Below are 22,080 nucleotides of genomic sequence, written 5' to 3'. Positions count from 1 at the left end.
TGTAAGAATCTTCTCTCAGACTGAATTTCTACAAATTTTCTCTCATCTGTTGTGTTTCTCATCATTATGTTTTTGTCACAGTCAGTAATTTCTGGGGTTTTTTTTCCCTTGACCAATGTGAGTGGAGACATGGAAGGTTTGCCAATCTCATGGATATGCAATCCATACCAAGATCTTGGATGTTTACTGCATGATGCAATAAAAAGCAAGAGTCTTCCTGGGTCCAGAGTGAGGAGGAACTTTAGCCAGTTGCCATGGTCTTTAGAATGGAAAAGTCTTGTTGCTAAGCAGTTCAATCTGGAGCTTAATCAACTAAGAGATAAAAGGCAAGAAATTTTTATTGCCCTTTGCCACGTAATGTTTCAAATAAAAACATCTTTATTCTTAGACATTGGTGGCACAAACTATCATAAAGCTATAGCAATAAAATACCATGGGAATTATTAATTCTACCTCTGGTAAGTCAAGAATTTAATTTTGAAGGGGAGAAGTACTAGAATTTGCATACCTGAAGACATATACACAGCAATCAAATACAGTATGATTCTCTGCCAAATGATCAGAACTAAAGGAGGATCTATGTCCTTTATTCTGCTGTTATGTCCTATTCTGCTCTATTTTACTTGGTTGAGAGCCACAAAATTATGTTTTTTAATGGGTTGTTACTCATAGCTTGGAAAACACTAAATTAGGCTATAAATAAGAGAGAGCGAGAAGGTGATAATTAAAATATAGAGACAGCTGAATTTGATGAAGCTGTGGGGGGATGAAAGGAATTTATAAAAGTTTGATATATGGCAGTCTGTATCTAAGTTACTGTACTATTATGGCACCATATCACATTATTACTGAAAATGTTACATTCCATCCAGATGTTATCCTAAGAGTCAGTGTATAAATTAATATTACAAGGACAAATGCAGTCTGCCTCAAATATTCTTGGAGTTAATTTTCCTATTGCATGCTCTCAAGCTGAGGTCTTAAAAATAAATCTGACCAATTTAAATTGGTTCATTTCACTTTTTTGGTTCATTTCACTCTTAATAATTCTTGTCACAATACATACTATATAATAATTACCAAATACATATCAAGACACCAAGAACAAATCATGACAATAAGATTTTACTCAAAATTTAGAAGTAGAAATTATGAGGATTTTTATTCACAAGTTAGATACTGGTGTCTGCAAAGATTTCATTTAGGGATATTCTGTTCTTATGGAGTCTTGGCATTTTGTGAAATATCCTCCTCTTTGGTACTAAAAAAGTACACAAATATCTGAGGATCTCAAGTCACTTTAATTATGAAGATACTATTCAGCCTAAAACAAGCCCCCAACCAATTATCTGCAACAATCAATAAAGGAAAAAAATATCTAATTTTGTATTAAACATGCACAAAGAAAACTTGGCTTTATGATTTAAAGAACCATTAGTGAAACTTAATAACTACTTGTGAAATAAAGACAGTAGATTTCTCAGCTGACAGTCTATATGTTAATGAGAAAATACAGACGTCATAATAGTTATTTATAACTATAAACTTAATAAACAATGTGGGCAACAAAGCTCGATGTACTAAAAACATGTTGAAGTAAATATCAGTTCATGATTTCATTTTTTAGAGTGAAGTATACCAGGTAATTCAACTACCAATTTGCAGTTCACCTTTTACTCATTAATTAGTATAAACATACACTGTGATTCATTTCCCCAGCAGTTTTCATAGGTTTTTATAGGAGTGAGAAAGTAAGGAAAAATGATTGAACTACTTGGGTTGAGGCTCTTAGCCAATAGCGATGGAAGTGATGTAGCATAGAACTAGGCTAGAGATAAAAGATAAAATAAAGGGAACTCAAAAAGGGGGAAACAATAAAAAATTATTTTCATCCTTTATAAATTTTAGGAGTTCTGATTAAGAATAAAGTAGCCTGTTGAGAGTCCAGCAACCAGGCACAGACTACTGGCCCTACCCATTGCCTCCCTCACCCTGAAAACACACTGACCATCCCTGGGATAGCAGCCTGCTCACAACAAAGAAAGAGAGAGCAAATAATCAAACTCCTACACCAAAAATAAAGAGTAACTCCCACAAAAAAAAAAAAATACAAAGGGGTGTTCTTGCTCAGAAGTAGCCTTACAAGACTACAGTTTGGCTTCCCCAAATGCGCAGAAAAAGAAAAGCATAAGCAAGATAAAAAAGCTCAGAAACCATTCCCCGCTAAAAGAACAGTCAACAATGAAACAGACCTCTGCAGTCTGACAGACAATGAGTTCAAAAGGGAGACAGTGAAAATACTGAAGGAATTAAGGCTGAATATCTAGGAATTAACAGAAGACACAAACAGTAATGCAGATTCCCTTAGAAAGGAACTATAAAATTTAAGAAGGAGCCAAGAAAAGCTAGAAAACTCATTTTCAGGGATGCAAACTGAGCTAAAGGCAATAAAGACCAGAATGAATAATGCAGAGGAACGAATTAGCAACATGGAAGATAGAATAATGGAAATCACCCAATCAGGACAGCAGACAGAAAATCAAATGAATAAACATGAAAGCAATTATCAGAGATCTATGGGATAATATAAAGTGGGCCAATATATGCATAATACGAATTCCAGAAGAAGAAAAATAAAAGAGGCTTGAAAATATATTTGAAGAAATTATGTATGAAAATTTCCCAAAGCTAAAGGAAACTGCTATCAAGATACAGTAAACACAAAAGGCCCCAAACAAGTCAAACCCAAAAAGGCCCACACCAAGACATATTATAATAAAAATGGCAAAAGTTAAAGAGAGGATCCTAAGGGCAGCAAGAAAAAACAAAGCATTAATTATAAGGGAACCCCCAGAAGGCAATCAGCTGATTTCTCTACAGAAATACTACAGGCCAGAAGGGAGTGGCAAGATATATTTAAAGTGCTGAAAGGAAAAAAAATTTGCAACCTAGAATACTCTATCCAGTAAGAATATCATTTAAAATAGAAGGGGAAATAAATAATTTCTCCAACAAACAAAAGCTAAAAGAGTACTAAACCCTTTCTGAAAGAAATTCTAAAATGGCTTCTCTTAAAAAAAAAAAAAGGTAAGAAGAAATAGAATGGAAGAAACCACAATGGGTTTCAAAATAAATAAATAAGACATCAAAATCTTACAATATGGAGAGGGAAAATAAGAAAATATAGATTATTTTTTTAAATTTTTTAAAAAAATTTTAAATGACGTGTTTGAGCCCATATGGCTATCGCTAAAGCAAGAAGATACAGGAAGGAGTTAACATGCTTAAAAAACAGGGCAATCACAAATCAAAACCAAACATCGCATTCACAAAAACTGAAAAGAAAAGTACTCAAGCATAAAAAAAATGGAAATCATTCAACCAAAAAAAAAAGGAAGGAAGAAAAGGGAAACAAAGAATCAACTGGAAAACAAAGTCTAAAATGGCAGTAATTATTTATCAATAATCACCTTAAATATCAATAGACTAAATGCTCCAATCAAAAGACACAGAGTGGCAGACTGGATAAAAAAGCAAAAACCTACAATCTGCTGCCTTCAAGAGACTCATCTTAGGGCAAAGGACACATACAGATTCAAAGTGAGGAGATGGGAAAAGATATTTCATGCCAATGGACCAGGCAGAAAAACAGGAGTTGCAATACTCATATCAGACAAAATACACTTTAAAAGGAAGGCCATAAAGAAAGACAAAGAAGGACACTATTTAATGGTAAAAGGAGTCATTCAAGAAGAGGACATTACAATCGTATATATATATATATTCCCCTAATATAGGAGCACCCAGATACCCACGAGAAATACTAACAGACATAAAAGGAGAAGTTGATGGAAATACAATCATAGGAGGAGACTTTAACACACCACTCACATCAATGGACAGATCCTCTAGACAGAAAATCAATAAGGCAACTGAGATCTTAAATGACACAATAGAAAAGATAGACCTAATCAAAATTTTCAGGATATTACATCCAAAAAAATTCAGAATACACCTTATTCTCAAGTGCACATGGAACATTCTTGATCACATACTAGAGCACAAAGCTAACCTCAACAAATTTAAGAGTATAGGAATTATTTCAAGTAACATCTCTGACCACAATGGCATGAAACTAGAAATCAACCATGGGAAAAGAAATGAAAAAAACACACCTCATGGAGACTAAACAACATGCTACTAAAAAACAAATGGGGGGAGTTCCAGTCATGGCTCAGTGGTTAAGGAATCTGACTAGGAACCATGATGTTGTGGGTTTGGTTCCTGGCCTTGCTCAGTGGGTTAAGGATCCAGCGTGTCCGTGAGCTGTGGTGTAGGTCACAGATGTGGCTCGGATCCTGTGTTGCTGTGGCGCTGGCGTAGGCCAGAGGCTGCAGCTCCGATTAGAACCCCTGTCCTGGGAACCTCCATATGCCATGGGAGCAGCCCTAGAAAAGATAAAAAATAAAAAATAAAAATGAAAAACAACTGGGTCAATGAGAAAATCAAGAAAGAAATTTACAAATACCTTGAGACAAATGATAATGAAGACAGAACCACACCAAATTTATGGGAGCCACAAAAGCAGTGCTCAGAGGGAAGTTCATAGCAATACAGCCTCTCCTCAAAAATGAAGGAAGCTCTCAAATTGACAACTTAACCCACCACCTAAATGAATTAGAAAAAGAACAAACAAAACCTAAAGTCAGCAGAAGGAAGGAAATCATAAAGACCAAAGAGGAAATCAATAAAATAAGAGATTCAAAAAACAATAGAAAAAAAATCAATAAAACCAAGAGCTGGCTCTTTGAAAAGGTAAACAAAATGGACAAATTTCTAGCCAGACTCAGCAAGGAGAGGAGAGAAAAAACCCAAATAAACAAAATAAATGAAAACAGAGAAATCACAATGGATACTACAGAAATACAAAAAACCGTGCACGAATACTATGAACAATTATATGCCAACAAATTTGACAACCCAGAAGAAATGGTCAATTTTGTAGAGACTTAGAGCCTGCCAAAACTGAACCAAGAAGAAACAGACCAACGGAACAGACCGATCACTAGAAATGAAATTGAATATGTCATAAAAATACTCCCTACAAATAAAAGTCCAGGACCAGATGGCTTCACAGGCGAAGTCTACCAAACATACAGAGAGGAACGTATACCCCCCCTCCTTAAACTTTTCCAAGAGGTTAAAAAAGAAAGAACACTTTTAAAGACATTCTATGACACCACCATCACCCTAATTCCAAAACCAGACAAAGATACCATCAAAAAAGAAAACTATAGGCCAATATCTTTGATGAATATAGACGCAAAAATTCTCAACCAAAATTTTAGCCAACCGAATCCAACAACATGTCAAAAAGATCATACACCACGACCAGGTGGGATTCATCCCAGGTGTACAAGGATGGTCCAACATACACAAATCAATGTCATACACCACATTAACAAAAGAAAAGTCAAAAACCACATGATCATCTCAAAAGATTCAGAAAAAGCATTTGACAGAGTCCAACATCCATTTATGATCAAAACTCTCACCAAAGTGGGTAAAGAGGGAACATACCTTAACATAACCAAAGCCGTTTATGACAAACCCACAGCAAATATAATACTCAATGGAGAAAAGCTGAAAGCTCTCCCACTAAAATCTGGAACAAGACAAGGATGCCCACTCTCACCACTGCTGTTCAACATAGTATTGGAAGTCCTAGCCACAGCAATCAAACAAACAAAAGAAATAAAAAGATAGGAAAAGAAGGGGTAAAATTGTCACTGTATGCAGATGACATGGTACTATATAGAGAAATCCCTAAGGACTCAACCCAAAAACTACTTGAACTGATCAATAACTTCAGCAAAGTAGCAGGATATAAGATTAACATTCAGAAATCAGTTGCATTTCTGTATACTAACAATGAAATATTAGAAAAGGAATACAGAAATACAACACCTTTTAAAATTGCCCCTCAAAAAAACCAAATACCTTGGAATAGACCTGACCAAGGAGGTGAAAGACGTATAGGCTGAGAACTATAAAACATTAATCAAGGAAGTTAAAGAGGAATCAAAGAAATGGAAAGATATTCCATGCTCCTGGGTTGCAAAAGTTAATAGTGTAAAAATGGCCATGCTACCCAGAGCAACCTGCAGGTTCAATGCAATCCCTATCAAATTACTCATGACATTTTTCGCAGAACTAGAACAAACAATCCAAACATTTATATGGAACCACAAAAAACCCAGAATCACCAAAGCAATTCTGAGGGACAAAAACCAAGCAGGAGGCATAACTCTCCCAGACTTCAGGCAATATTACAAAGGCACAGTCATCAAGACAGTGTGTACTGGTACCAAAACAGACATACAGACCAACGGAACAGAACAGAGAACACAGAAATAAACCCAGACACTGATGGTCAATTAATCTTTGACAAAGGAGGCAAGAACATAAAATGGGAAAAAGACAAGTCTTTTTAGCAAGTATTGCTAGGAAACCTGGACAGCTGCATGCAAATCAACGAAACTAGAACACACCCTCACACCATGCATGAAAATAAACTCAAATTGGCTTAAAGACCTAAATGTAAGGCAAGACACCATCAAACTCCTGGAAGAGAACATAGTCTAAACATTCTCTGACATCAACCTTGCAAATGTTTTCTCAGGGCAGTCTCCCAAAGTAGTAGAAATAAAAGCAAAAATAAACCAATGGGACCTAATCAAACTGACAAGCTTTTGCACAGCAAAGAAAACCATAAAAACAAGAAAAAGACAACTTTCAGAATGGGAGAAAATAGTTTCAAATGATGCAACTGACAAGGGCTTAATCCTAAAATATACAAGCAACTTAATACAACTCAACAGCAAAGCAAAGAAGCCAACAACCCAATGGAAAAAATGGGCAAAAGACATTTCTCCAAAAAAGATATACAGATGGCCAACAAACATGAAAAAAATGCCAACATCCCTGATTATTAGATAAATACCATTCAAAACTACCATGAGATACCACCTCTTACCTGTCAGAATGGCCATCATTAATAGTAAGTCCACAACTAACAAATTCTGGAGAGGGTGTGGAGAAAGGGAACCCTCCTGCACTGTTGGTGGGATTGTAAGCTGGTACAACCACTATGGAGAATAGTATGGAGGTACCTTAGAAATCTATACATAGAACTACCACATGACCTAGCAATCCCACTCTTGGGCATATATTCGGACAAAACTTTCCTTGAAAACGACACATGCACATGCATGTTCACTGCAACACTATTCACAATAGCCAAGTCATGGAAACAACCCAAATGTCCATCAACAGACGATTGGATTAGGAAGATGTTGGATATATACACAATGGAATACTACTCAGCCATAAAAAAGAATGACATAATGCCATTTGCAGCAACATGGATGGAACTTGAGACTCTCATACTGAGTGAAGTCAGAAAGCGAAAGTCACACACCATATGATGTCACATATCTGGAATCTAATATATGGCACAAAGGAACCTTTCCACAGAAAAGAAAATCATGAACTTGGAGAAGAGACTTGTGGTTGCCAAGGGGGAAGGGGATGGAGTGGGATGGACTGGGAGTCTGGGGTTAACAGATGCAGACTGTTGCCTTTGGAATGGATGGGCAATGAGATCCTGCTGTATAGCACTGGGAACTATATCTAATTACTTCTGATGTACCTATGCATGTGTGTGTACCAGGTCAACATGCTGTACAGTAGAAAATTGACAGAACACTGTAAACAATCTATAATGAAAAAATTTAAGTTTAAAAAATTAAAATTTTAAAAAAGAAGGGGTTAATGATTTAATATGTAAGAGTTAACATCATGGCCAAAGACGAATGGCTAACCATTGTTGAAAATGAGCCCTAAAATTAAACTAGATATTGTTCACTCACTCCATAAACTCAGAAGGTGGGTAAGATTATTGCTAGATAATCCATTAGTAAATCAAATGCCCAATTTTTGAGGTTTGTGTAGTATTGATTTGAGAATTGGTTTAAGAGTAAGAAAGTAGGAGTTCCCATCGTGGCTCAGTGGTTAACCCGACTAGCATCCATGAGGATGAGGGTTCAATCCCTGCCTGGCCTTCCTCAGTGGGTTAAAAATCCAGCATTGCCATGAGCTGTGGTATAGGTCACAGATGTGGCTGGGATCCTGCATTGCTGTGGCTGTGGCCTAGGCTGGCAGCTACAGCTGCAATTCAACCCCTAACCTGAGAACCCTCCATGTGCCCCAGGTGTGCCCTAAAAAAAAGACCAAAAAAAAAAAAAAAAGTAACATAAATAGTGGTCTAAAGAAATGGCTAACTGATTATAGTTTTGGAAGTGGCTTTAGTAACCAAAGCAAGTTATAACCAGACGCTCCACATACCATAGTCTGCACAGTATATGGACATCCTGAGAATGGAAGTCTTCCTCTCTGCTGGGCCAGACACTGTCAACTTAACCAGCTGACTTGCACATTTAGTAGAATTAAATAAGAATAAGAAGCATACCATGAAGAATTGTGGGTATACAGGACATTGTTCTTGCTTTAATGAAATGACAGTTCCATAAATGACAGAAAAATGCTTCCAGAAAAAAGGAAGTCAAGAAACATTACTTTTTTAAAAAAAAGATTTTATTTAAGCAGAAATCACTAAAACAGGGTCTAGTAGATGATAAGTTCCTAATCAGGCATATTTCATTTTTATAATACCTAGGAAGGGAAGTAAATTTGATCACTGTATTAGAATCCTCATAGCAGACTTAATTTTCTGTGATTTTTCAACTAGGCCAAGGGTTCTCACTTGAAACAATCTCACTACTTTAATAATCTGATAAAGACAGTGGATATTTTGCTAGATAAATAAATGTAAGCATTTTATATATAAAAATACTGAAGGCAATAAAAAAATCCCTACTGTGTATTTTACCCCAACCACTCTGTCCAAATTAGACCTCTAAACAACTGAATTACCTTGTCTTGCATGTTCACTTCCCAAATGTATAGTATCATGTTGGCACATAATGTGTTTTTCAAAAGTTTTATTCAAACAAAAAAAAGCAGAAATCAGTACTGCCAGCCAGTCATGGTTCTAGATTTCATGCCAACAAATATCTGATAACACATTTATATTATTGAGAAATTTTCGTGTGTGTGTGTGTGTGTGTGTTTCATTTATGAAATAAATACATAAGGTTAAGGTTGACCTCAGGAACTAGTCACCTAGCAATCCTATAAATGTGGGCACTTTGATGTCTTTGCCACTCTGAGATAATACTACTTTCCTCAAAGCTTTCCACCATTCTTTTAGGATTCACTGTTTTCCTTTGCATTTCAGAAGGATCTTTATTTCGTCTTCAGTACATTCCCAACTGTAACTGTTAGTCTTTCAGCTACACTGATTTTCTTCCATTGTATATGGCCAGAGGTTTTTTAATGTTGTTCTTAAGAGTATAATAAAATGTAAATACTTCTGAGTATCATCCATCAACAACCCAACACAGGCCCCTTCCAAAACCACCTTGGTCTACTGACTACTGAACTGAGTACCATTACAGTAGATTCTCAGAGGTGTGAAAGACAGTGATGTTTGACCCCCACAATTTCACAGGTTTACATCAAGATGAGTGCAGGGGAGTCAAGATAAGTAATAACTTGTCAAGTAGAAGTATATTATATGGACAATGAGAAAAAATATATGTGAATAATATTTACATCTCTCCTGAATAATGTGATTAAATCTTCATTTGTAAGTAAAAGGAAGACCTACATTTTGTTATTTATAAACAATCCATGTGTAATACAAGACTCCTTTATCAGAATATGACAAATGTTCATTTTTCTATTAAGACACTTTGTTTTACATATTTATTGTGGAAATGTTTGCACATACTTATAGAGAATGCTATCATGAATCACTATGTGTCCTTCATCTAGGTTCAACAAGTGTCATCCTAGGCCAATACTGTTCCTTTGGACAATCACATTCTCCCTCTGTCTCACCATTACTTAATAGTGAATGCAATGCAAGACATTAAACTATTTCTTAAGCCAAACACTTACCTATTTTAATCCAGAACCTCTTTCTGCTCTACCTTGGTTTGCTCAAATTCCCACCTCTATCTCTATTTTTTCTTTTAGTGCTGCTGCTTCAATGGCATGACTCTGCCAGAGAATAGATTAAAGGTCAGTGCTGAATTCAACCAGATCAGAAGAAGAAGACAAAACAGTGATGTATTTTTGTCCTCCCCTATTTTTTTTTAACCAATGGCTAATTATGATGGGTCCATAATAGCTGTGGGTGACTTCCTGGTGTATATGAAGATCCCCCTCCTGCTGCTCTGGCCGAAAGTATTTCTCTTCCTTCCTGGATGGTCCCAGATTGGACACTCCCAAAGACATGGTCCCCAAGAAGTGGTTATACCCTTGAAGGTAACAAACACTGGCAGGGATGTGAAGTCTCATGGCTGGCTCTCTTACAGACTGTACTTTGGGGGCAAGATATATGTTATTCACATAAAGGTCAAGAAGCATTTTTTGTCCAAAAACCTCCCAGTGTTCACCTACACAGATCAGGGTGCTCTCCTGGAGGACCACCCTTTTATTCAGAATGACTGTTACTATCATGGTTATGTGGAGGGGGACCCAGAATCTCTGGTTTCCCTCAATACCTGTTTAGGGGGTTTTCAAGGAATGTTACAGACAAATGACATTGTTTATAAAGTTGAGCCCAAAAGGCTTTCAACAACATTTGAACATCTAGTATATAAGATGGACAATGAAGAAACAGAATTTCCACCCATGAGCTGTGGATTAACAGATGAAGAAATAGAACAACAAGTGACATTTCAGGAGAGTGTTAATTCTACTTTGATGCAAAGTGGATATGAAGGCTGGTGGACCCACAGGCGTTTTCTTGAAGTGGCAGTGGTCGTAGACCACACTCGCTATCTTCATCACCAAAGGAATACCTCACTTGTACAGAATGAAGTATGCTTTATTTTCCATGGAATAAGTGACTTATTAAAATCATTGGATATTGATGTGTTTTTAATGGGAATAGAGGTATGGACTGAAGAAAGCTATGTTTCATTACACAGCATAGGAGACGGCCTGAATGGATTTTGCAAATGGAAGAGAAGGGGCTTTAATACTCGTTTGCCCCATGATGTTGCACATATTTTTGTGAAAAAGGATTTTGGTACCAATGTTGGCTTAGCCTTTGTTGGAACAGTATGTAAAACTCATACAAACTGTGGAATTGATAGTTTTCTGAATGGCGACATAACTGATTCAGCATATATTGTGTCACACGAGATTGGTCATAATTTGGGTATGGGGCATGATGATACCAAAACCTGTGGATGTGGAAGAAGCAAATGCATAATGTTTCCATATAAAGCAACAACAACTAAATTCAGCAACTGCAGTTATATGAACTACTGGAACCGTATTGCCCAAAAACCTTGTGTGTACACTTCACCAGATCCACAGAAAGTCTTCATGATTAAAGGCTGTGGGAACAGAGTGGTTGATGAAGGAGAGCAGTGTGATTGTGGTTCCAGATATATGTGTGAAAAGGACCCCTGTTGTCAGTCAGACTGCACTCTGACAGCTGGGGCTGACTGTGCTTTTGGACTTTGCTGTGAGGAATGCTCATTCATGCCGGCAGGCTCCATGTGTAGAAAAGAGGAAAATGAATGTGATCTTCCAGAATGGTGCAATGGGACATCACATCAATGTCCAGAAGATGTGTATATGCAGGATGGGACCTCCTGCACAGGCGGCGGCTACTGCTATGAAAAGAGATGCAATAACCACAATGAACAGTGTAGGAAAATCTTTGGCAAACAGGCCAGGAGTGCAGATCAGAGTTGTTACAGGGAAATGAATACCCGAGGAGACCGTTTTGGTAACTGTGGTCTCAAGGCTACTAAATACGTACGATGTAACATCTCAGATATCCTCTGTGGGAGGCTTCAGTGTGAGAATGTGACAGAAATTCCCCTCCTGAGAGATCATTCTACTGTGCACTGGACTCACTTCAATGGAGTCACCTGCTGGGGTACAGACCACCATTTGGGGATGACCTTACCTGATGTTGGTGAAGTGAAGGATGGCACAGAGTGCGGTGCAGGACATGTCTGCATCCAAAGGAAGTGTGTCCATATGTCCCTCTGGGAAAGTGCTTGTTCACCTGAGACATGCAATATGAGTGGAGTCTGCAACAACCGACATCACTGCCACTGCAACTCTGAATGGGCCCCACCCAAATGCCTGCTAAAAGGCAGTGGAGGTAGTGTTGATAGTGGCCCACCCCCTGGCAAAAATGAAAAGGTAGAAAGAAAGAATAACCTGTTACCACTTTGGTTGATTCTACTTTTTGTTTTACTAGTAAGTCTGTTACTTTTAATTTTTATGAGAAGAACTTAAAAAGGTGATAAGGCAGAGAAGATTGTTCCAACCTAAGACAGAAGAGAAGAATATTAAGACTTCACTAGAAGATCAAACGCAGAGTGTTACAACTATGCCTAAGGGAGAAACGCAAAATACACCAGCTAACTAATCAAATGAGAAAGAAAACCAATAATTCCAATTTCAAAAGAAAATAGCAAAGCCTGATGATCTTCCCCATGTATTAAGTTTTACTCTCCTCGCAGTACAAATGTTAACAGCATGTGTCCTAGATTACTGACAGAAAATCTCAACTTTTTTGTCATTGGGGACCATAAACAGCCATTAAACAACAAAATATACTAATCCCTAGCCTATTTCTACTTCCCATCATTTTAAGCAGTTTTAATGGTTAATTTTCATGAGATTATTATCTTTGTGTTTCTTGAGCAAAGACACAGTTTCTGGATGGCGTGTGTGTGTGTGTGCGTGTGTGTGTGTGTTTCTTTTTACAGCCACACCTGCAGCATATGGAAGTTCTCAGCCTAGGGGTCCAATCAGAGCTACACCTGCAGCCTACACCACAGCCACAGCAATGCCAGATCTGAGCCATGTCTGCAACCTATGATGCAGCTTTTGGCAACGCCAGATCCTTAACCCACTGAGCAAGGCCAGGGACCAAACTCACATTTTCACAGAGACTATGTCAGGTTCTTAACCTGTTGAGCTACAATGGGAACTCCTTTTGTGTGTTTTGATTTGCTGTTTCTCAATCCCAAACATCCTTCCCCCTTTGAACTCTGCCTTGTCCCACAAGGAATGGGAGCCTACAAATGGAAATTCCTATTTGCCATTTCGCTCCCTATTACTTTCTCCCATTGGGGGGAACTAGAAGGAGATGAAACTTGAGGAATCATTTGATTGGTGTTCATGTCGGTGTTGCCTCATTAACAGCTTTTACCTTGGCATCAACGCTAAATTTCTGCTGTATGTATATATTTGGTTACATCCAGAAGCAACAATACTATCAGCCTCAGGTATACTGGCACTGCTACCAAGCATCTTACCCTCACGGTTTTGAGTCCCACATCTGAATCTTCACCAAATCCCCGAGGTCCCACAACCAGACTGGTTAAACCCTCTCCTCAGGGATCAGATACTAGCTTCAAGGGACCTACTGCAAAGGTGTAGGTTCCAATACCACCACCTCTTCCCTTGGATTTCTAGTCCTAGAAACCATAGTTATGTCTTCAGTTGTTAACTTGTCATTATCTAGGTATTGTGGTTTCTCTTTTTGTGACTGAACTCTAACAGATACAGCACTTATTCTGATATAATGGAGAACACAAGGAAGAGTCTGACATCAGAGTGTTTTCAATTTTTCACACATTGCCATGTCCCCATCTTGGGGACATGATTTACACTTAGATAGAATTCCATAAAAACTTGAAAAGAGAGGAATATAATAATTGCCACTCAACTCTTTTGTAACTTTACCTATAAAACAGGATAAAGATAAAATTTAAAAGACAGCTACAATTCTATGTAGGATATATAAATTCTGGTTGTCAATGTTTCCACTAAGGGAAAAAAAACTTACATAGTCCAATTATATTTTAAGAACTACATTTTAACACATCAGGAAGCTAAGGAAGCAAAGCGGAGTAGATAAATTAAAACTTCAGGCTGGGAAAATAATATTTCAGAATTGAAAGTTCAAAACATTGAGTCTTGCCAGTCATTTCTTCCACTGAACACTTCATGATGCTGTATGTGAAATGAGCCTTAGGTTTGGTCCAGTTGAGAGGACTGTCCTGAAGGAAGAAATCCCCAATTCTTTTAGTTACTACACAGGTGTAGGGTCATAAATTAGACATTGAGGGGCCTCTAATCCCAATAATTTTTCCCCAAGTCACATTTGCAAAATTGGAGAGCTTCACTGCATGCTAGTGAGCTAGTCTGAAATACTGCAAAATCACGCTATATTCTGGACAGAAGACATGGTAAAAGGAGTCTTTTCTCAAGCATGTGATCCATCTCTATGATACACTTATCTGGTATTTACACTGCATGTGGCAAGAGGTTGGAGAGCTGTGTTATAGACCTCTAGGTGATAGAGATTAACCCCCACCATCTTTCAGAGCTGAGAAAATAAATCGACATAAAAGTCACAATTGAAAGTCTAGCAGGCTCAGCCTGAGCAATATAAGAAAAGAAGAATTTGTCCAAGATTCACTAAAAACCCACTCACTTCTGACCAAGCACAATTCATGACTGGACTTAGGTATCAGCTCTTCAGTCTGTCTTCCTCACAGAGGAAAGAAAACACTCTCCAGAGCAGTGACTTGCAGCTACGTTTCATACACATTGAAACATTACCTGAAGATGGTAAAACATTACCATATATGACAAAAATCAAAATTTATAAACAATTACTCAGAAAAAAGGAAGGAAATAAGGAGAAACTATAAGTAGTGACAAGAAGATCCAGACAGTGGAGAAAGAGTACATGAAAAAAATACCTGTGATTAATAAATTTTAAAACAGATGAAAAATATACAAATATAAGAAAAAACTTTGAATATCCTCAGTGAGATGGAATCTACACAAGAATTTCAAATGCAAGCTTCAAAACTAAAATGTACAATATACAATAAGAATTCAGTGTATGGTTTGGACATATTCCATTACAGAATTACTTAACTGGAAGACAAGTCAATGGGAAGATCCTATACTAAGGTACACAGAAAAACAAAAGCAAAAAGAAAATGTGGCTAAGAAATATATGGAATATATTAAAAGTTCTAATATTCCTAGAGATCTAGAGAAGTCAGAAAGAGGGAGGTGAATAGAAATAATATTCAACCGCTTCTGGATGGAAATGTTTTTTAAAGAGAGGAAAGATATCACCCTACTACCTCAGAGTGGGTTCTTTAACTTCCATAGGCATAGTCAATTCTTTTTCTTGTTTCTTTTCTTCAGATTGTGAGACTCTTCATAATTTACCTTCAAATAAATTATTCTGGTTCTTCTGCCTGCTGAAATCTGCTGACATGCTCTACCATTTTTTTTAATTTTGATTATTAACTTTTTCAATTCAAGATCTTCCATTTGGTCTTCTTATATATTCATTTTTTTAAATTATATGCCTTTACTGATATTCAGAATGGTCTTTTTCAGCTAGTATTTGGTCAAAATGTACTTGCTCCCCTTGAGCCAATGAGGCTTCTACCCTTTTTTAATGAATTTCACAGTGGACTGAGAATGTTTCAAGTCTGCAGAATACCATACTCTGATTGATACTGAGTGGTTGGTTATTCCTAATGCATGTGAAGAGCCTTCTAGAATGCTGATGAGTGTGATCCCAGGAGGCCTTTTTTTTTTTTTTTTTTTTTTTGGCTCTCTTTCCCTAGTCTCTTTGTTAAACTTCTAGGGACTTCGATGTTTGCTGCTATTAGGTTCATGAAATTGGCAGCCCACTCTCAATTGCTTGGCATCAAAATCTCCACTTTGGAACTATAACCTTGTTCAAGAATTTCTCCATTCTGTGTACCAAAGTCAGACTCCACAAGCAGAGTGCTACCTATGACCTGGCTCATCCCTGGCAGAATATCTGTGCTACTACAATAATACATGTCCTTATCAGAGCAACTTCCCCACTCACAAAGTGATGTGAGAGGAAGATGGCAGACTGCAGTCTTCTTAGCTTGCACCTCCTGGCATAGAGCAGCTGGTGGAGAAGCCAAGTGCATCAAAGAAAACTGGAGACTTACTATTGCAGGACTGTTTTTCCTGAGACATAACTCCCATCCCCTGAGTCAAATTTGGGTGATTAAAATCATACATGCTCACATAAAATATAAATTCCAAAACAGGAAGCCATGGGAGGAACAGGTGAAAGATCTGTCCCTACGTGGGTGAAACCCTAGCATCAGACTAGGAATTCAGGGTTGAATGAACCTTCTGTATTAGCCATTGTCTGTCCAGAATAAAGAAAGTGACAGATGGGGTGGAGGGGATCGCATTATAGGTCAAACGCCACAGTTACCTTCAGCTTTTACCAATATTTAGAAGATTTGTTTGAATAAATGTCTATCCACTTTTTGTATGGCCTAAGATCAATTTCCAGAGACAATGATTTTTTTCTTCATCAGTTAAATGACCATTGCACCAAGGAGAGGTCTCATCTAGATCTTCAAACAATCACTTTACAACTCCCACTTAGCTCACAATTGAAGAAGAGAAAAACAGTAGCAGATATTGAAGCCAAACAAACATTTCAACAGTTTCTGTTTGTCAGTGATATCCATGAGGAAACAATGTATCTTTATGTCTATTTCACACTGCAGTGGACCCTCAAGAAATTTCTTAAACTGGTAGTGGTGGTAGATCAATTGATATGTTATCGCAACTCTTCAAGTATGCCTTGCAAACAATGACATAGGTAATCTTTTAAAAATGCTGGATGGGAGTTCCTAACGTGGCGCAGTGGTTAACGAATCTAACTGGGAAGCATGAAGTTGCGGGTTCGATCCCTGCCCTTGCTCAGTGGGTTAACGATCCGGCGTTGCCGTGAGCTGTGGTGTAGGTCGCAGACGCGGCTCGGATCCTGCGTTGCTGTGGCTCTGGCGTAGGCCGGTGGCTACAGCTCTGATTAGACCCCTAGCCTGGGAACCTCCACATGCTACCCCAAGAAATGGCGAAAAGAAAAAAAAAAAAAAAAATGCTGGATGATTTTGTGATTTTAATTGGAATTGAGATCTGGACTGGAAAAAAAAAAAACCAATTCCAACATACAGATCCTTAACCCACTGAGCCAGGCCAGGGATGGAACCTGCAACCTCATGGTTCCTAGTTGGATTCATTTCCACTGCGCCACCACAGGAACTCCCGAAATGTTTCATAATTTTTTAAAAAGAGTATTCTACTGGCGTTTCAAGTAATTATTTGACCATTGTCAGAAGGCACTGTGATTTTAAAACAATTCATTTGCCATCAATCCTGCCTCAGTTGTGAAATTACAGAAACTTCTCTAATACATTAAAAGAGAATATTTAGTACTGGGTTAGTTACAAAATTTCCAGAAAGGTATGGAGAAAGCGATTCTAAGCTCGAGTCTGAAGTGACTCGCCCACTACTTTTCTGTCACAATCATGAAGCTGGGTGTATTAGGCAGAATTCTGAGAAACAGTACCAACAGGAGATACAATATAAGTGAACCAGAAAGAAGACACCATTATCTAGAGACAGAGACACTGACGAGTGGAGTACTTGAACTCTTTTGAGGGAGGCCTACCTTCAGGGTGGAACACAAGCAGTGACTCCTCTCAGCCCTCGGCCTGCCAGTTTTCCCCGGAAGTTAAGCATCTCGCTCTCGAAGGCTCCCGCTCGCAGAGGGCAAAGTGCGGGATTGGTCACGTGGGTACGGGGGCTGAGAAGGCCCCAAATCTGCGATGCGCAAACTGGGAAACGGAAGGGGGAGCAAGAGAGCCTCTCTGGTAGGTGTAACTTCCAGTTGGGAGCCCAGCCGGCTTGAGAACCGAGAAGAGCTGATCACTTCAGTTCCCCGTTGTAATTAGGATTCCCACAAAAACAAAATTCAAGGAGTTCTCCTGTGGTGCAGCGGGTTCATGATCCGGAGTGTCACTGCTATGGCTCAGGTTGGATCCCTGGCATGCTATGCCGCGGGCGCAGCAAAAACAACCAGAAAACAAACCCTCATATATACTGTCTGCCATTGTCTGTATCTGATTAACGTCCGTTCCTTTTCCGAGTCACTCATAACCTCACCTTGATAGCTTGTGTTCTAAGTACTAAATTAAAAAGTTCACCATCACCAATTTGCCGTATCTCAAAGTAGGAGAGGAAAGAAAGGAGGAAAATAGAACAATGCTGCTTAATTTATTAATTTATTATATGTACAAGTATCATGTACCCTGGGGAGATATGTATATGGATGAAAGAAATTCTTCCGTTTCCATCTCTTGGTCCATGTTCTCTTTGCCCTCAACTCTCTGTTGGCTGAGACTTGCACAACATGGGGTGACTCACTCAGAATTTTTTTAAAAGCCAGCCAGTATAATTTATTAATTTTTATATATTTGTCCTACATATCTTTTTATTACTCTGTGTGATAAAATGGGAACCTCATGTAAAGCACTTGTACTGAACACTGAGGTATGATGGTTATCTCAACAAAAAGAAAAACCACTGCTGTGATTGAGCTGCAAGTTGAACTAGCTACTTCTTTTATAGAATTCAATTTTTGCTTGGAAAAACAATCAACAAACAATGGTTACTTGGACCTAATTATCTGGCAAGATATTTTCTCTAAAAAATGAACAAAGCCTATCACTTCAAGGACAGCAATTGACAGTAATTTTTGTTAATGATAATATTTGAGCCCTCAAATAAATATTAAAATTTGGAGGCACTCCCATTGTGGCTCAGTGGGTTACCAACTGGAGTAATATCCATGAGGATGCAGGTTAGCTCTCCGGCCTCTCTCAGTGGGTTAAGGATCCAAGTTTCGGACAGCCGTGGTTCAGGTCACAGACAAGTCTTGGATCTGGTGCTGCTGTGGCTTTGGCGTGGCTGGCAGCTGCAGATCTGATTCAGCCTCTAATCTGGCAACTTCCATATGCTGCAGGTGTGTTCCTAAAACACACACAAAAAAAACTGAAAATTTGGAACCACAGTTTCTTTTTATTTATTTATTTATTTATTTATTTTTTGTCTTTTGTTGTTGTTGTTGCTATTTCTTGGGCCGCTCCCGCGGCATATGGAGGTTCCCAGGCTAGGGGTTGAATCGGAGCTGTAGCCACCGGCCTGCGCCAGAGCCACAGCAACGCAGGATCCGAGCCGCGTCTGCAACCTACACCACAGCTCACGGCAACGCCGGACCGTTAACCCACTGAGCAAGGGCAGGGACCGAACCCGCAACCTCATGGTTCCTAGTCGGATCCGTTAACCACTGCGCCACGACGGGAACTCCGGAACCACAGTTTCTAACACAATGTCTTCCCTGATGAGATTAGATGAAACTGAAGAATGTGATTGTTTTTATTCTTTTATGAAGAGTATCAAAGGTGGAAGTTCATCATATAGTGAAACATTTCCCAAAATGGGAAAATATACTTCCAAAATATAAGTAAGATATGCCAATAAATTTTAATGTAATAGGATTAAATGGTTATTTATATGCTTTCAGGGTCTGCAACTAACATTTAAGAAACTTGAGTTTTGTAAAAGTACCTGAGAAGAATATCTATAATTATCAAAAAAAATTAAGACAATCCTCATTTTTTCCAAATGCATATTTCAGTGAAGCTGGATTTTGTTCATATACTTTAAACAATAAATCATATGGCAATAAATTAAATTCAACAGCAGATACAAGAATTCATACAATCTCTCTTCTGTTCAACCAGACATTTAAAATGCCACTTGGCATATGGAGGTTCCCAGGCTAGGGGCTGAATCAGAGCTGCAGCTTCCAGCCTACACCACAGCCAAAACAACGTCAGATCTGAGCCATGTTTGTAACCTACACTAAGCAAAGCCAGGGATCGAACCCACATGCTCATCAATACTAGTTGGGTCCTTAGCCTGCTAAGCCACAACAGGAACTCCCTATTATTGTCATTTTAAATTAACTAATAAATATTTTTAATTCCTTAGTTTTAATTTTAATACATTAAATAACAATATATAAAGCCCAGTGTTCTATAAAAATTGATTTTTATATTATTTTTCAATATAACCTAAGAAATCTATTAGTCAGGATTAAATTCAGCTATAATTAATAGTGAGCTGAAAATGGTGGCTGAAACAAGATAGAAATTAAATTTCTCTCTACATGGAGTACATAAGCAATTGAGAGTTAATATAAAGGCTCCAGAGTAGTTTAAGGCTAGCCATAGCAGGCCAAGCTTATGGTATAGAACTTATTATGATCCGATATGGAATACCAACTATTATTTCTTTTCCAAGAAACAGCTTGAAAAAGGGGGGAGAAAAACACCACACACACACACACACACACACACACACACACACACACACACACACACACACACACACCCCAGCTACCTTTTAAGAAAAGCAACCAAAAACTTCCACAGGTCGCTTCCTCTTCTGCATCATTGCTAGAATCTAGTTACATAGCCAGGCATAAGTGACTGCTTGGATGCTGGAGAATGTAGAGTTCATAAAAGGTTGAACATACAACCTTGATGTTCTGGGAGTTAGTAATGGTATAAGAGAAAAGGATTCAACTTGCAGGTTAAAACCATGTTCTTTCCCTAATTTGCTACATGATCGTTTTCAAATTACTTAAACATTTTGAGCATTGCTTTTTTTATGTTTGTAATGGGGCTAATAATAGTACCTACCTACTGGTATTATCAGTATGATAATACTGTAATGAGCTTAGAAAATTGTATAGCACATTTTATTCAGTATTCAAGTATTGTTATACCTGAATATATGCAAGCTTTGTTATAATTACATGCAAATAACACGTTTTAAGAATTTTAAATAGGCTGATGTTCTGGGAGCTCTGCAGGATAATCTGGATGACTAAAACCCATGATAAACCTTACATATTTTTTCTTATTGAAAAGCCTGTTAAAACACATCTAATGTACTTAAGAAAGAGAAAAACCTCCAGTTATGACTTAGACAGGACTTTGGGGAACAGACATACCAACCTAGTAGAGTTTTTGCTATGGACTGCAAGATATAAAAAATCTTTGTCAATTCTTACAAAAAATTTAATATAGTTTGTAATTGTCATTTAAAATAAAGCAAATATATTCAAAACTATTCTAAGCTGATGGAATGAATAGGGCATCAGCATCCTAGATCTGGGAGTTTTATCTTCTTAAACTCTTAATCTATAACCTATTCATGCCAAGAGAGGAAACAGGAGAGCTACCAGAGTACTGCAGGTTGAGAGCATCTGAAGCTCTATTGAGAAGTTTTTGAACACAGATTAGCAGGCATATATAGTTTAACCTTGTATGGTTAAACATAATGAGTTGAATAAGTTATTTCTGTTAAGTTTCAGTCAGAAAACAAACTCTTGGAATAAAGCGTTCAAAATAAGCTTGATGAAGAAAGTTTTTTCCAGCTTTATTAAGGTATAATTGATAAGAAAAAAGTATCTATATTTAAGGAGTACAACGTGATTATCTGACATATGTACACTGTGAAATGCTTACCACAATCAAATTAATTAACACATCCATTACCACACATAATTATCTTTATGTATGTGTGTGTGGAGAGAACATTTAAGATCTACTCTTAGAAGATTTCAAGTATACAATACAGTATTATTAGCTAAAGTCACCAAATCACTATGCTGTACATCAAATCGCCAGAGCTAATCTTATAACTAAATGTTTGTACTATCTGAGCAATAACTCCCATTTCCCCCCACCTTCAAGCCCTTAGCAACTTTCTGCTTCTGTGAGTTCAATTTTTTAGATTCCAGATATAAACAGTATCATATAGTATTTTTCTTTCTGTGTCTTTCTTACTTCACTTACTATAATGTCCTCTGGTTCATTCATGTTATTGCAAATGACAGGATGTATTAATTATGAATAAAACTTCATTGTGTGTCTATGTGTATAATCATATCATCTTTATCAATTTATC

The 22,080-nt window shown here is 37.7% G+C and overlaps 2 protein-coding genes across 11 annotated transcripts in view; one reads left to right on the top strand and one right to left on the bottom strand.

The window, feature by feature from the left end:
- GLRA3 (glycine receptor alpha 3) overlaps positions 1-22,080 on the bottom strand; it is a 483,419-nt gene that overhangs the window by 287,632 nt on the left and 173,707 nt on the right. The window lies entirely within an intron of this gene.
- On the top strand, positions 8,229-12,999 carry ADAM29 (ADAM metallopeptidase domain 29). The gene has a single exon (XM_021074178.1). The coding sequence runs from the start codon at positions 10,288-10,290 to the stop codon at positions 12,451-12,453; it is 2,166 nt and encodes a 721-aa protein (XP_020929837.1). The 5' UTR covers positions 8,229-10,287; the 3' UTR covers positions 12,454-12,999.

The sequence above is a fragment of the Sus scrofa genome, chromosome 14 (assembly GCF_000003025.6).
Source record: "Sus scrofa isolate TJ Tabasco breed Duroc chromosome 14, Sscrofa11.1, whole genome shotgun sequence".
Taxonomy (NCBI): Eukaryota; Metazoa; Chordata; class Mammalia; order Artiodactyla; family Suidae; genus Sus; species Sus scrofa.
Note: the sequence above shows the minus strand (reverse complement) of the source record. Positions and strands in the feature narration are given on the sequence as shown.

Excerpts from the sequence above, each read along its gene's own strand:
- ADAM29 (XM_021074178.1), top strand. The coding sequence starts at position 10,288 with ATGGCTAATTATGATGGGTCCATAATAGCTGTGGGTGACTTCCTGGTG.